We start from the raw sequence: 13,397 nt of genomic DNA, 5'->3' as shown, positions 1-13,397 counted from the left end.
CAGGCTACAGTCCATGGGATCTCAAAGAATTGGAGATGACTTAGCAACTAAACAACAGAGCACATAAGTTAAACAAATGACTCTCTCTGAGTTCAAATCCACGCTCCAGCATTTCCAGTCTCATGAACCTAGGCAGTTTTACCCGAGCCTTCAGTGCCTCAGTGGGATGGTACGGAGTGAGCGTCAAATGTGTTAGTGTATGTAAGACACAGAACAGTGCCTGGTGTACAGGAGGTGCTACATGCAGTCTACTAGTTACTGTTATTCAGGGAATGTTCATCAAGCCTGGACTTTGTGGTGGGAGAAGACAAAGCCTAGGTCTGCCTAAAGCAGAACTGTTTCAGTGCTCCAGAAAGCCCACCACCTTGAAAGAATCCACCTGAAATCAGTGCCCTCAATCCGAGGTGTATGCATGGGCTCACACACATAATGGAAAATGCTTTTATAATCTCATAGCTCACGTTGCACAAGGTGGAAAATGTTTCCATTGCTGCCACTTTTCAAAGCCAGAGAAGAGACCTGGGACAAAAGAAAATGTCAGCTTATCCCAGAGAGGGTCATCCTAATGGCTGGTGGGCCCATCGAGCTAAGCAGGGCACCCAGAGAACCTCCAAAGGAAAGCCCTGAGGGCACTATCTAACCTGAAGCCACTTCCAACCGATTAAACAGTTTTCCATGTCACAGGCATATTGAAACACCTTTATCAACTTGTGATACTCCCACTATTTCAAGAGAAAACTCTTGTCTCCTAAAATAAAACTTCCAAGTATCTTTTATAGATCAGTTGCCCCAATAAGTTTCTTTAGCAGTAGATACAAATTGACATTGGTTGGCAGTAGCTTCAAGAAAAAATTAAAAATCAATAAAACAGTGCATGGCCTAGAATGGGAATGAAAGCAAAGCCTTAAAAGAATTCTGAAGAACTGACTTATTTTATAAAGAAAAATACAAGAACAATGAGAAGATGAAGGAGAACCACAACACCTGAGTTAACAAGTCTCTTCAGGGCTCAGCAAGATTAACCCAGACTCTGATTCTAATGAAACATAACTTTTTCCTTAGGAAAGAAAAAAAAAAAAGGGCAAAACATTACAGACTAGATGCAGGCTGTATTTTTCTTGAGAGGCATACAAGGTTAATCCATGAGTATCAGGGTCTCTCATCATAATTAAAAATAACAATAGCTAACTTTCAAGTACCTACTTCAAATACTGTGCTAAACCTTTTTTTTTTGGCCTCACCCGAGCCCCTTGCAGTGGAAGTGTGAAGTCTAAACCACTGGACCATCAGGTAAGTAAGTCCCTGTGGAAACATTTTTAATGCATTACTTTATTTACTCCTCACTGCAACCTAAAGACAGGCACTATTATTATTTCTCTTTTCACACACAAAGAAATGGAAGTTCAACAACATAAGGACTACACAGTGAGTGACACAACTGGGATTCTGTAGGACTTCAGGGTTGCTTTGCTGCCTCCTACGTGGACAAAAAGGCAAGGGGAAGGGAAAACAACCTTACCTGGTTCATGCCTGCGTTGGCAAAGAGCAAAGTGGGATCGTCCAAAGGGATGGTGGCAGATGAGTGAACATAGGTGTGTTCATTTCTCTTGAAGAAATCTATAAAACGCTGCCGGATTTCACCTGCTGTTAAGGTTGAGTCCATCTTGAAAATAACCCTAGGGATCTAACCAAAGAAAAAAAAGAAAGAAATGAGGGGAAGTGAAACTGAGAGATAGTAAGCATTACACAGGGCTCCTAGCTTCTCAGGCCAAGTCAAAGCAGGACATGGGTAAGCTGTGTGATCCTAAAACCTCTATGTTGTAATGTCCAAAGCTAAAATTATCATCGAAGCAAAACGTGCTGCGCTAGCAGACAACAGCTGCACATGCTCTTCCTTCCAGGGCCAACCTCAAGTTCAATATACCAACACATTAAGTGCAATAGGAGGTGGTTTCTTCATGCATTTATTCACTGCAAAAATGTATGGAGCACCCACTGTGCCAAGCCCTAGGTCAGGAATTAGGAAATGAGAATAAAACCTCATGGTCTAGCAGAAAAGTCCACTGGGGATAGGGGAGGCTCAGGAGAAGCCCTGGGTTCCAGTCCTAGCTCCAGGTCTTTATGGGAGCTATTTTAGGCCTGCACTCGATAGGACCCTTCCAGCTCTGTCTTCACCCACATGTCTAGAACTGTGCCAAGTTTCACTATCCCCAAAGCCAGAGCCTCCAGGTTTGGCCAGACCATCTTGGGGAGGCTGTTGCCAGCAACAACGGACCTGGAGATGGGCTTATCTGTACAAGAGACTACCTGCAAGTAGCAGGAATATACCTGCCTCAACTTGGTTCTGGAACCCAACAGGTAAGCCACTGTCCTCCCAGCTGTTAGGCTGCTGGGAGTGAGGATGCTGCAGCTGCAGTAAGGAGGCAGAGCTCAGAATCTGTGAAAGAGAAAGGGACTCAGAAGAGAGGGAAATCAGGAAGTAAAACAGATTTACATGGAGAAGGAAATGGCAATCCACTCCAGTACTATTGCCTGGAAAATCCCACGGACAGAGGAGCCAGGTTACAGTCCATGGGGTCGAAAAGAGTCGGACACGACTGAGCGACTTCACTTTCACTTTCACTTTCAAAGAGAGGAAAAGAAAAAAAAACAGCAAAATAAAAAAATATTAACAAATGACAGTAGTAAGTCCTTACATATCAATAATTACTTATTAATTTAAATGTAAGTGGACTAAACTTTTCAATCAAAAGTCCTAAAGGTGCTTGAATGGATACAATAAAAAGATCAAACTATATTCATTCTACAAGAGACTCACTGGATAGCCATAAGCTGAAAGTAAAGGGTTAGTAAAAGATATTCCATGCAAATGGTAACAGGTATATGAAAAGATGCTCAACATCACTAATCATCAGGAAAATGCAAATCAAAACCTCAATGAGACATCACCTTATACCTATTAGGGTGACAATTATTTTAAAAAATCAAACAACAAGGACCTATTGTACAGCACAGGAACTGGTATAGTTCAACATTCAATATCTTGTAATAACCTAAATGAAAAAGAATCTGAAAAAGAATATCTATACATCTATATCTGAATCAGTTTGCTGTATACCTGAAACTAACACAACATTGTAAATCAACTGTACTTTGATAAAAAAAATCAAAAGATAAGTGTTGGTGAGGAGGATGTGGAGAAAAGGGAACTCTTGTACACTGCTGGTGGGAATATAAATTGGTACAGCCACTATGGAAAATCGTATAGAGTTTCCTCAAAATTGAAAAATAGAACTACAACATGATCCAGCCATTTCACTTCTGAGTATATACAGAGGACATGAAATTCATGGATGAACCTAATGGACACTGTGCTAAGTGAAATAATCTAGATGTGGGAAAACAAAGACTATACAATCCGATTGATATGAGTAATATAAAACAATTAAACTCATAGAAGAAGGGAGTAGAATGGTGGTTACCAAGGTACAGGAAGAGGGGGAGTAGAGAAGTGGGATAGGGAAGGTGTTGGTTAAAAGATACAAAGGCTCAGTTATGGAAGAGGAGTGAGTCCCAGAGATCTACTGCATAGCATAGTGCCTACAGTTCAGAATATTGCATTTACACTTAAAAATGTAAGAGGGCAGATCTTATGTGCTCTTATCACACACAAAAAATTAAAAATTAAAAAGAGTGGAGGAAACTTTTGGATGTGATGATATATTACTATTTACAGTATTGATTGTGATTATAGTTTCATCAATGTATACTTATCTTCAAACTCATCAACTTATTTGCATTAAGTATGCACAGCTTTTTGTATGTCGGTTGTTCCTCAATAAAACATTTTTTTTTTAATTGGAAAAAAAAAAACAGATTTACAGTTTCCAATCTCTTTCACATATATTACATGGCTTCTCTGACAGGCGGGTGAGAGAGAAGTGGCATGGGGCTGCACTGCCAACAGCTCTGGCTGTCTGGAAAAATAAGGAACCATCTCATTCACAGTATTATCTAAAAGTCTCTAACCTTAGACCTAGCTCTAACCTTTAAAGTCACTTTGTCCTACACTTGTTTCCCTTCTTATAAAACAGTAGTACCTATCCTGCCTACACCTGGAGTGTGTGGTTCAAAACGCCTCCTGTATTTGGAAGCAACTGGTAAACTGGAACAAACTGGATACTACTACTTTACATCACTTACCTCAAAGTTTTCTTCCTTCTTAGGAGGAAGATACAACAAAGAAAGATGTATACAGCAAACATGATGAGACTGTGACTCTTAGATTTTATGTTTAATCACAATTTCAATTGATTTATTCAAAACTCAATCAACCCATTTTTCAAACAAGAAGGCCTTTGAGTCAAAGAACTGACTAAAATTTCCATAGCTGAGGACTTTCTGTTGATGCCAAGGAGTCAAGGCTACAGTTTCTAGAAACTCTGTCACACCACATTCCTCCTTGACCCTCCTCAACATGGCTCAATGCACCTTAATAATGGTGGCAACAATGAACGCAGGGTGCTAACTCCGACGGAGCAACAGCATCATAGCTGTTGCACAGTGTTCGTTGCTCCTCCTCTAAATGTGCCACTGAGAAAAACAAACAGTTCCATTCCAAATGACATACGGATTTTCCATCTCTGCTCATTCTTTCAACATACTGAGTCCATACTATATGCTGGGAACCAAGATGAATAGAGTCTACACCCTTAATGGGGAGACAGTCATACCTAGAAGTAACTGCAGTATGATATGCTGCTGCTGCTAAGTCGCTTCAGTTGTGTCCAACTCTGTGCGACCCCATAGATGGCAGCCCACCAGGCTCCCCCGTTCCTGGGATTCTCCAGGCAAGAACACTGGAGTGGGTTGCCATTTCCTTCTCCAATGCATGAAAGTGAAAAGTGAAAGTGAAGTCGCTCAGTCGTGTCCGACTCCTAGGGACCCCATGGACTGCAGCCCACCAGGCCCCTCCGTCCATGGGATTTTCCAGGCAAGAGTGCTGGAGTTGGGTGCCATTGCCTTCTCCGGCAGTATGATATAAAAGGAGCCAATATACTGATGTAAAGCCCTATGGAGGCTGGGACTATTCAAGGCTGTGTCACCACAACTCATTCACTTATTCAATATTAATATACAGGAAGGTTACATTGGATACAGAGGTAGCACAGAGGAGACCAGATTCCATACCCCAGCAGGAGCCGCGGCCTTTGGGTTTAAGGTTCCAGCCACTGGACCTTTCAACATGCTCTTCATTTGAAGTAAGCTGACTACCCTATTCCCCTCTTTGGTTTTTCCTAGTTAATTTCTCATTGTTGGTATCTCAACTTCAAAGAAATTTATTTAAGGAAGGCTTCTCCTTCTTGATCAGATTTTCCCTGTTTTAGTTTCAGAGCCCCAGGTGACTTCTGCCATAATTTCCACATGCATTTGAGGGCTGATGTCCATTTCCCCAAGAGGCTGTAAATTCCAGCCCAGTGGGAATCATGACTGGAGGTTTTGCTCTCCACTACGGGAATGTTCTCAGCATCCAGTTCAGTGGTTGCTAAGTATTTCATGCTATAGGAATCTTTAAAGAGCGAATTGCGAATGAACTTAAAGCATAGCGGGAAAAGACTGACAGTAATCGCTGAATGCAACGGAGCTTGGCAAGTGCCTCCAGAAGGGCCTGGACTAGAATCAGTTACTTAGCTACCATCAAGAATTGGGGGGCGGGCGCCGACAACTGAGGGAACGGCTCACGCAGCCTGATCCTACCCATCCTGACCACGCAACCGGGCAACCCCGCCCGTCCCTAGGGGATTAAAACCAGGGCGTATAAAACCTCCGCCTGGGACGGGTAGTCGGCGACCACGATGATCCCTCCAGGGTCTCGGTCCTTAGCAAGGCCACTCAAGGCCAAAGCCGCTCCAGGGGTCTGACAAAAAGCCACCTTCCGGCGGCCGGGTAGCCCAGCTGCCTCCTCAGCCTCGGTTCCGGCCCGGGCCCCGGTTCCAGAGGCCTCACAGGACCTGGCCCAGGGACCAGACGCCGGGCCCAGCCGCTATGTCTGCGCGGCAGAACTCCCTCAGTCCAGTCTGCTTCTCCCGGGGTCGCAGTTCCTGACTTCTCTCTCAGAGCCCACTGCCCGGATCCCTCGGTTACCTGTTCCCACAGACGCGCAGTGGCACGGGCCTCAAGACGCGGCAGGCTGCAGCACGCACCGCCCCGTCCAACCAGAGAGCGTGGGGGAAAGTGCCTCGCCGCGCCTTGCCTTCCCGAGACATTATTGGTCAAGCCACATGCCAATCAACTGGAGTACGTATCAGCTTCTTAGTTGATTCCTGGGAAGGCGGCTCTACTTCTGGCTGACGCAATGTCAGGGAAAGAAGGGATTGGGGCCCATCACGTGATGAGTAAGGTTGCGGACTGCTAGAAACCGACATTTTAGTATCCTTAAGATAAGTCGTGGGCTTCCCTGGTGCCTCAGACGGTCAAGAATCCGCCTGCGGTGCGGGAGACCTGGGTTCGATCCCTGGGTTGGGGAGATCCCCTGGAGGAGAGCATGGCAATCAACTCCAGTGTTTCTGCCTGAAGAATCCCCATGGACAGAGGAGCCTGCGAGTTACAGCCCATGGGGTCACAAAGAGTGGGACACAACTGAGCACACAGGATAAGTCCTAGTGGTTGATTTGGCTAATGAGGGGAAACAGTGACGTGTGTTTGGTAGAGGTCCCAGCTCTTAGCATCTAGTTGTGTTCGTTTTGTTATAGAATGGTATTCGGATTCTGATATGTTACGCCAGTGGACACACTTGTGACCTTGGATTTGGTGTGGAAGAAATAACTTACTCTTTGAGAGGCAATTAAATTGGCCTCTGGTCTTCCATTTGCCTTTGAAAAATAATAGTTAATACTTATATGCAAAGCATTAGTAAACATTTCCTTTTTGCTGTTCAGTTGCTCAGTCATGCTGACTTCTTGCGACCCCATGGACTGCAGCACACCAGGCTTTCCTGTCTTTCACTATCTCCTGGAATTTGCTCAGATTCCTGTTGATTGGGTTGGTGATGCCATATTGTTCTCTGTTGCCCCCTTCTCCTCCTGCCTTTAATCTTTCCCAGTATCAAGGTCTATTCCAGTGAGTCATCTCTTCACATCAGGTGGCCATAGTATTGGAGCTTCAGCATCAGCTTCCAATGAATATTCAGGGTTGATTTCCTTTAGGATTGAGTGGTTTGATCTCCTTGCTGTCCAGTTCAGTTCAGTTCAGTCGCTCAGTCGTGTCCAACTCTGCGACCCCATGAATTGCAGCACGCCAGGTCTCCCTGTCCATCACCATCTCCCAGAGTTTACTCAAACTCACGTCCATCGAGTTGGTGATGCCATCCAGCCATCTCATCCTCTGTCATCCCCTTCTCCTCCTGCCCCCAATCCCTCCCAGCATCAGAGTCTTTTCCAATGAGTCAGCTCTTTGCATGAGGTGGCCAAAGAACTGGAGTTTCAGCTTTAGCATCATTCCTTCCAAAGAACACCTAGGGCTGATCTCCTTTAGAATGGACTGGTTGGATCTCCTTGCAGTCCAAGGGACTCTCAAGAGTCTTCAACACCATAGTTCAAAAGCATCAATTCTTCAGTGCTCAGCTTTCTTCACAGTCCAACTCTCACATCCATACATAACCACTGGAAAAACCATAGCCTTGACTAGAGGGACCTTAGTTGGCGAAGTAATGTCTCTGCATTTCAATATGCTATCTAGGTTGGTTATAACTTTTCTTCCAAGGAGTAAGCGTCTTTTAATTTCATGGCTGCAGTCACCATCTGCAGTGATTTTGGAGCCCCCAAAAATAAAGTCTGACACTGTTTCCCCATCTATTTCCCATGAAGTGATGGGACCAGATGCCATGATCTTCTTTTTCTGAATGTTGAGCTTTAAGCCAACTTTTTAACTCTCCACTTTGATTTTCATCAAGAGGCTTTTTAGTTCCTCTTCACTTTCTGCCATAAGGGTGGTGTCATCTGCATATCTGAGGTTATTGGTATTTCTCCTGGCAATCTTGATTCCAGCTTGTGCTTCTTGCAGCTCAGCATTTCTCATGATGTACTCTGCATATAAGTTAAATAAGCAGGGTGACAATATACAGCCTTGACGTACTCCTTTTCCTATTTGGAACCAGTCTGTTGTTCCATGTCTGCCGGGAGCCGGCATATTGCATATTGAGTGCATATTGCATATTGAGTGCAGCACTTTCCACAGCATCATCTTTCAGGATCTGGAATAGCTCAACTGGAGTTCTATCGCTGCCGGGAGCCAGCGTGAGGAACCCCGCCCATGACAAAGGTCATGAGGAAGGAGGCTTGGCACACGCAAAGGCGGGATCGAGCCTCAGGAGTACCCCTGGAAATTCTCGAGCATTTACACCCAAAACCAGAGTCTGCCTACTTTCTGCTTTGTGCTTTCACCTACACCTCTGACTTTACGGGGGGCTGTCCCCCACTACCTCTCTGAAAAAAAGAGTTAGCTTACAGGTCCAGTTAATAATTCCTGGGTGTGACAGTGTTTAACCTACAAACTCCTTTGGAAATCCTCTAGCCTGCCTGAATTGGTTTTTCCGGCCACATGTGATTGTTCAGAGCCTCCCAACTGTGAGAGGCAGGAGATGTTCTAAACTGTCTAAACACAGATTCTTTTGAGTAGTTAAAAGATTGATTAGAAATTGTATTGGTGAAGGGATTTTCACTTTTTGGGCCAATGTTTGCTGCTAAGTTTCCATATCCCTTACCTGCTGTGTCCCTGGCAGTGTATTGATTAATATAATTGGTGTAAGTAGTAGCTTTAATGTTTGTAACCTGGGACCCTTGAGTTAATTCTTTTTCTTGTTATAGCTCACCACACCTTTGCTCTGTAGGAATGCAACTTTATCTAATGCTTTTGGAGGGTGGCTCCTGACCAATCACCTTTAGAGAAAAATAAGTTTTCTGAAGAAAAGGTCTTAAAATGTTAACAGGCCTCTGGGCCAGAAGATGATGCAAATCACCTAAGCTTTTGCATATGATAAGTTTGCGGGAAGAAAGCCTGGCTTGCTGCATGACTCTACCCCTTCCCCCATTATCCTCTATGCATAACTTAAGGTATAAAAACTACTTTGGAAAATAAAGTGCGGGCCTTGTTCACCGAAACTTGGTCTCACCATGTCGTTCTTTCTCTTACCTTCTGGCTGAATTATTCAGCCTCTTTTCTCCACTGAATTTCCTCACTGAGCTATCCTTATTTCAGCCGCTTTTCTCCACTAAATTTCCTCACTGAGCTATCCTCATTCTATTACTCTTTATATCCTTAATTAACGTTTAATTAAGCAATTGTTTCCTGATCCTCGCCTATGCCGTCTCTCCTTCGAATACCCTGGATCAGCCGGGGCTGGTCCCCGGCACATGTCCAGTTCTAACTGTTGCTTCCTGACCTGCATACAGGTTTCTCAAGAGGCAGATCAGGTGGTCTGGTATTCCCATCTCTTCTAGAATTTTCTACAGTTTATTCTGATCCACACAGTCAAAGGCTTTGGCACAGTCCATAAAGCAGAAACAGATGTTTTTCTGGAACTCTCTTGCTTTTTCCATGATCCAGCGGATGTTGGCAATTTGATCTCTGGTTCCTCTGCCTTTTCTAAAACCAGCTTGAACATCAGGAAGTTCACGGTTCACATATTGCTGAAGCCTGGCTTGGAGAATTTTGAGCATTACTTTACTAGCATGTGAGATGAGTGCAATTGTGCGGTAGTTTGAGCATTCTCTGGCACTGCTTTTCTTTGGGATTGGAATGAAAACTGACCTTTTCCAGTCCTGTGGCCACTGCTGAGTTTTCCAAATTTGCTGGCATATTGAGTGCAGCACTTTCACAGCATCGTCTTTCAGGATTTGAAAAAGCTCAACTGGAATTTCATCACCTCCACTAGCTTTGTTCATAGTGATGCTTTCTAAGGCCTGCTTGACTTCGAGTTCCAGGATGTCTGGCTCTAGGTGAGTGATCACACCATCGTGATTCTCTGGGTCGTAAAGATCTTTTTTGTACAGTTCTTCTGTGTATTCTTGCCACCTCTTCTTAATATCTTCTGCTTCTGTTAGGTCCATACCATTTCTGTCCTTTATCGAGCCCATCTTTCCGTGACATGTTCCCTTGGTATCTCTAATTTTCTTGAAGCGATCTCTAGTCTTTCCCATTCTGTTGTTTTCCTCTATTTCTTTGCATTGATCACTGAGGAAGGCTTTCTTATCTCTTCTTGCTATTCTTTGGAACTCTGCATTCAGATGTTTATATCTTTCCTTTTCTCCTTTGCTTTTTGCTTCTCTTCTTTTCACAGCTATTTTTAAGGCCTCCCCAGACAGCCATTTTGCTTTTTTGCATTTCTTTTCCATGGGGATGGTTTTTTTTTTTTTTTTAAACTTTACATAATTGTATTAGTTTTGCCAAATATCAAAATGAATCCGCCACAGGTATACATGTGTTCCCCATCCTGAACCCTCCTCCCTCCTCCTTCCCCGTACCATCCCTCTGGGTCGTCCCAGTGCACTAGCCCCAAGCATCCAGTATCGTGCATCGAATCTGGACTGGCATCTCGTTTCATACATGATATTTTACATGTTTCAATGCCATTCTCCCAAATCTTCCCACCCTCTCCCTCTCCCATAGAGTCCATAAGACTGTTCTATACATCGGTGTCTCTTTTGCTGTCTCGTACACAGGGTTATTGTTACCATCTTTCTAAATTCCTATGGTCTTGATCCCTGTCTCCTGTACAATGTCACAAATCTTAGTCCACAGTTCTTCAGGCACTCTGTCTATCAGATCTCGCCCCTTAAATCTATTTCTCACTTCCACTGTATAATCATAAGGGATTTGATTTAGGTCATACCTGAATGGTCTAGTGGTTTTCCCTACTTTCTTCAATTTAAGTCTGAATTTGGCAATAAGGAGCTCATGATCGGAGCCACAGTCAGCTCCTGGTCTTGTTTTTGCTGACTGTATAGAGCTTCATCTTTGGCTGCAAAGAATATAATCAATCTGATTTTGGTGTTGACCATCTGGTGATGTCCATGTGTAGAGTCTTCTCTTTCGTTGTTGGAAGAGGGTGTTTGCTATGACCAGTGTGTACTCTTGGCAAAACTCTATTAGCCTTTGCCCTGCTTCATTCCATATTCCAAGGCCAAATTTGCCTGTTACTCCAGGTGTTTCTTGACTTCCTACTTTTGCATTCCAGTCCCTTTAATGAAAAGGACATCTTTTTTGGGTGTTAGTTCTAAAAGGTCTTGTAGGTCTTCATAGAAGCGTTCAACTTCAGCTTCTTCAGCGTTACTGGTTGGGGCATAGACTTGGATTACTGTGATATTGAATGGTTTGCCTTGAAAACGAACAGAGATCATTCTGTTGTTTTTGAGATTGCATCCAAGTACTGCATTTCAAACTCTTTTGTTGACCATGATGGCTACTCCATTTCTTCTGAGGGATTCCTGCCCGCAGTAGTAGATATAATGGTCATCTGAGTTAAATTCACCTGGGAACTCTCAAAAGCATCAGTTCTTCAGCGCTCAGTCTCCTTTATGGTCCAACTTTCACATTGGTACAGGACTTCTGGAAAAACCAAAGCTTTGACTATATTTTGCTTAATTTTTCAACTGTGTATGAGACAGATAAACTGGCATCCCATTTAGAGATGAGGTAACTGTTTTGCCTAGGTACACACTGAAAAAGTTAAAGAGCCAATATTCAAACCTGTGTGTGTGTGTAACTCCAAAACCCATGATCTTAACCTCTCTGAGACAGGAGGTAGATGCCCGCCCCACCCCACCCCAGCCCCGCTCCCACTCCCAACCAGCCCCAGGATAAAGCAATTGGAGATTCATTCCATAAGGACCGAAAGTCCAAGACAAGCATAGTGGAACAATTAAGGCAGGAGGCTGGGTCCTACCCAATACATACTTCTTATTTTCACAGTCAAGAGAACTCCCTGACCACTTATGTGCAAAAAAGTTTCCTTGAAGGTCAAAGAGGAGTTATGTCAAGGGATGTTCTCTACCCATATGCCTTTTCTGTAAAGTCCATCTTGGCTAAGAGATGCATGGGCACACAGGGGAGGATCCTGAGATACATGAAATATGGATTGTGAATCAGACGAATCAAAATCACTGGCCAAAGGAAACCAGGGAGAAATGCCCCTTAAAAGTAATTCAAACTTCCACTAAGGTGTGATCAGTGTCTCTCTCTCTCTCTCACCCTCTCACCCTGAGTCTCAGTCAGTTCAGTCACTCAGTTATGTCCAACTCTTTGCGACCCCATGGACTGCAGCATGCCAGGCTTCCCTGTCCCTCACCAACTCCTGGAGCTTGCTCAAACTCTTGTCTATCGAATCAGTGATGCCTTCCAACCATCTCATCATCCTCTGTCATCCCCTTCTCCTGCCTTCAGTCTTTCCCAGCATCATCTCCAGTATTAACCTACATCATCTTGTATATCTAAATACAAGAGTATAAAATTGTGCTGGTCATCCCTAAAGATATGTTAGGAGAACACAAGTTTGCATGCCCAATGCACAGTGAGGCCAAACAACTCAAAACGTGGGAATTTAGAGCAGGGAAAGGTTTACTGCAGGGACAAGCATGGAGAACAGGTAGATGGTGCTCAAAAACCCCAAACTCCCTGATGGTCTGGGGGAGTTTTTTATGACAAAATTTGGGGTGAGGGCTGCAGGGTGTGTGACTCCCTTCTGATTGGTTGGTGGTGAGGTAACAGGGTGGTGCTCCAAGAATCTTATGCCCAGCCTGAAGTTGGGGAGATGGGTGGGCAGGGGAGGGACTTAGTTCCTGCCAGAGAACTCAAAGATTCTGTATGCATAGTCCTTGAGGAGGAACCAGGACCTTACCCCCAAACTGCACTATTGTTTCTAGACTGCTTTTATCTTGTTTCCACAGTCCCTCCCTTCCCTGATTAGCAAATGTTTGAATCCACCCTTTGGAATTCAGGGAGGGTCAAGGAGGCTAAATGAAGCCTAGTTCCTACAAAGGCTTGTGTGCCCAGGATGGCCCCACAGATTCCTGTTTGGTCTCAATATTACAGAAAAATTTTATCCTTTTTGTCAGGGGAAACATTGACTGAAACCACCCACCCTGGCCAGGCACTGTAGTAACCATTTGAGTGAGTATTTTATGACAGGAGGTCCTGTTAAGGACCAGGGAACTAACAAGCCCCCACCAACTGGAAGAATTCAGAAAAGGTCAAAAGCAGACACCACGTGTCCTACCACCTCCCAGAATCCTTCTTGCTGGCATCCATCTTGGCTGAACAATGCCTGCACATCCAGAAAGGACTCTAAGACAGAATTAGTGGCCAAAGACAAACCGGAAAGTAATCCCATCACCATAAAACCT

The 13,397-nt window shown here is 44.1% G+C and overlaps 1 protein-coding gene across 5 annotated transcripts in view; it reads right to left on the bottom strand.

The window, feature by feature from the left end:
* AARS1 (alanyl-tRNA synthetase 1) overlaps positions 1–13,397 on the bottom strand; it is a 60,457-nt gene that overhangs the window by 15,168 nt on the left and 31,892 nt on the right. For 2 of the 5 annotated variants that reach the window (XM_061386699.1, XM_061386700.1), the window contains one exon: positions 1,520–1,684. In XM_061386699.1, the coding sequence (XP_061242683.1) occupies positions 1,520–1,663 (144 nt within the window). In that variant the 5' untranslated portion in view covers positions 1,664–1,684. Of the gene's footprint in view, positions 1–1,519; positions 1,685–2,328; positions 2,438–6,144; positions 6,246–13,397 lie in introns of those variants that run through there. The other 3 variants (XM_061386697.1, XM_061386698.1, XM_061386696.1) reach the window with 3 other exon arrangements.

The sequence above is a fragment of the Bos javanicus genome, chromosome 18 (genome assembly GCF_032452875.1).
Source record: "Bos javanicus breed banteng chromosome 18, ARS-OSU_banteng_1.0, whole genome shotgun sequence".
NCBI classification, from domain to species: Eukaryota; Metazoa; Chordata; class Mammalia; order Artiodactyla; family Bovidae; genus Bos; species Bos javanicus.
This window is presented reverse-complemented; position numbering and strand designations above follow the sequence as displayed.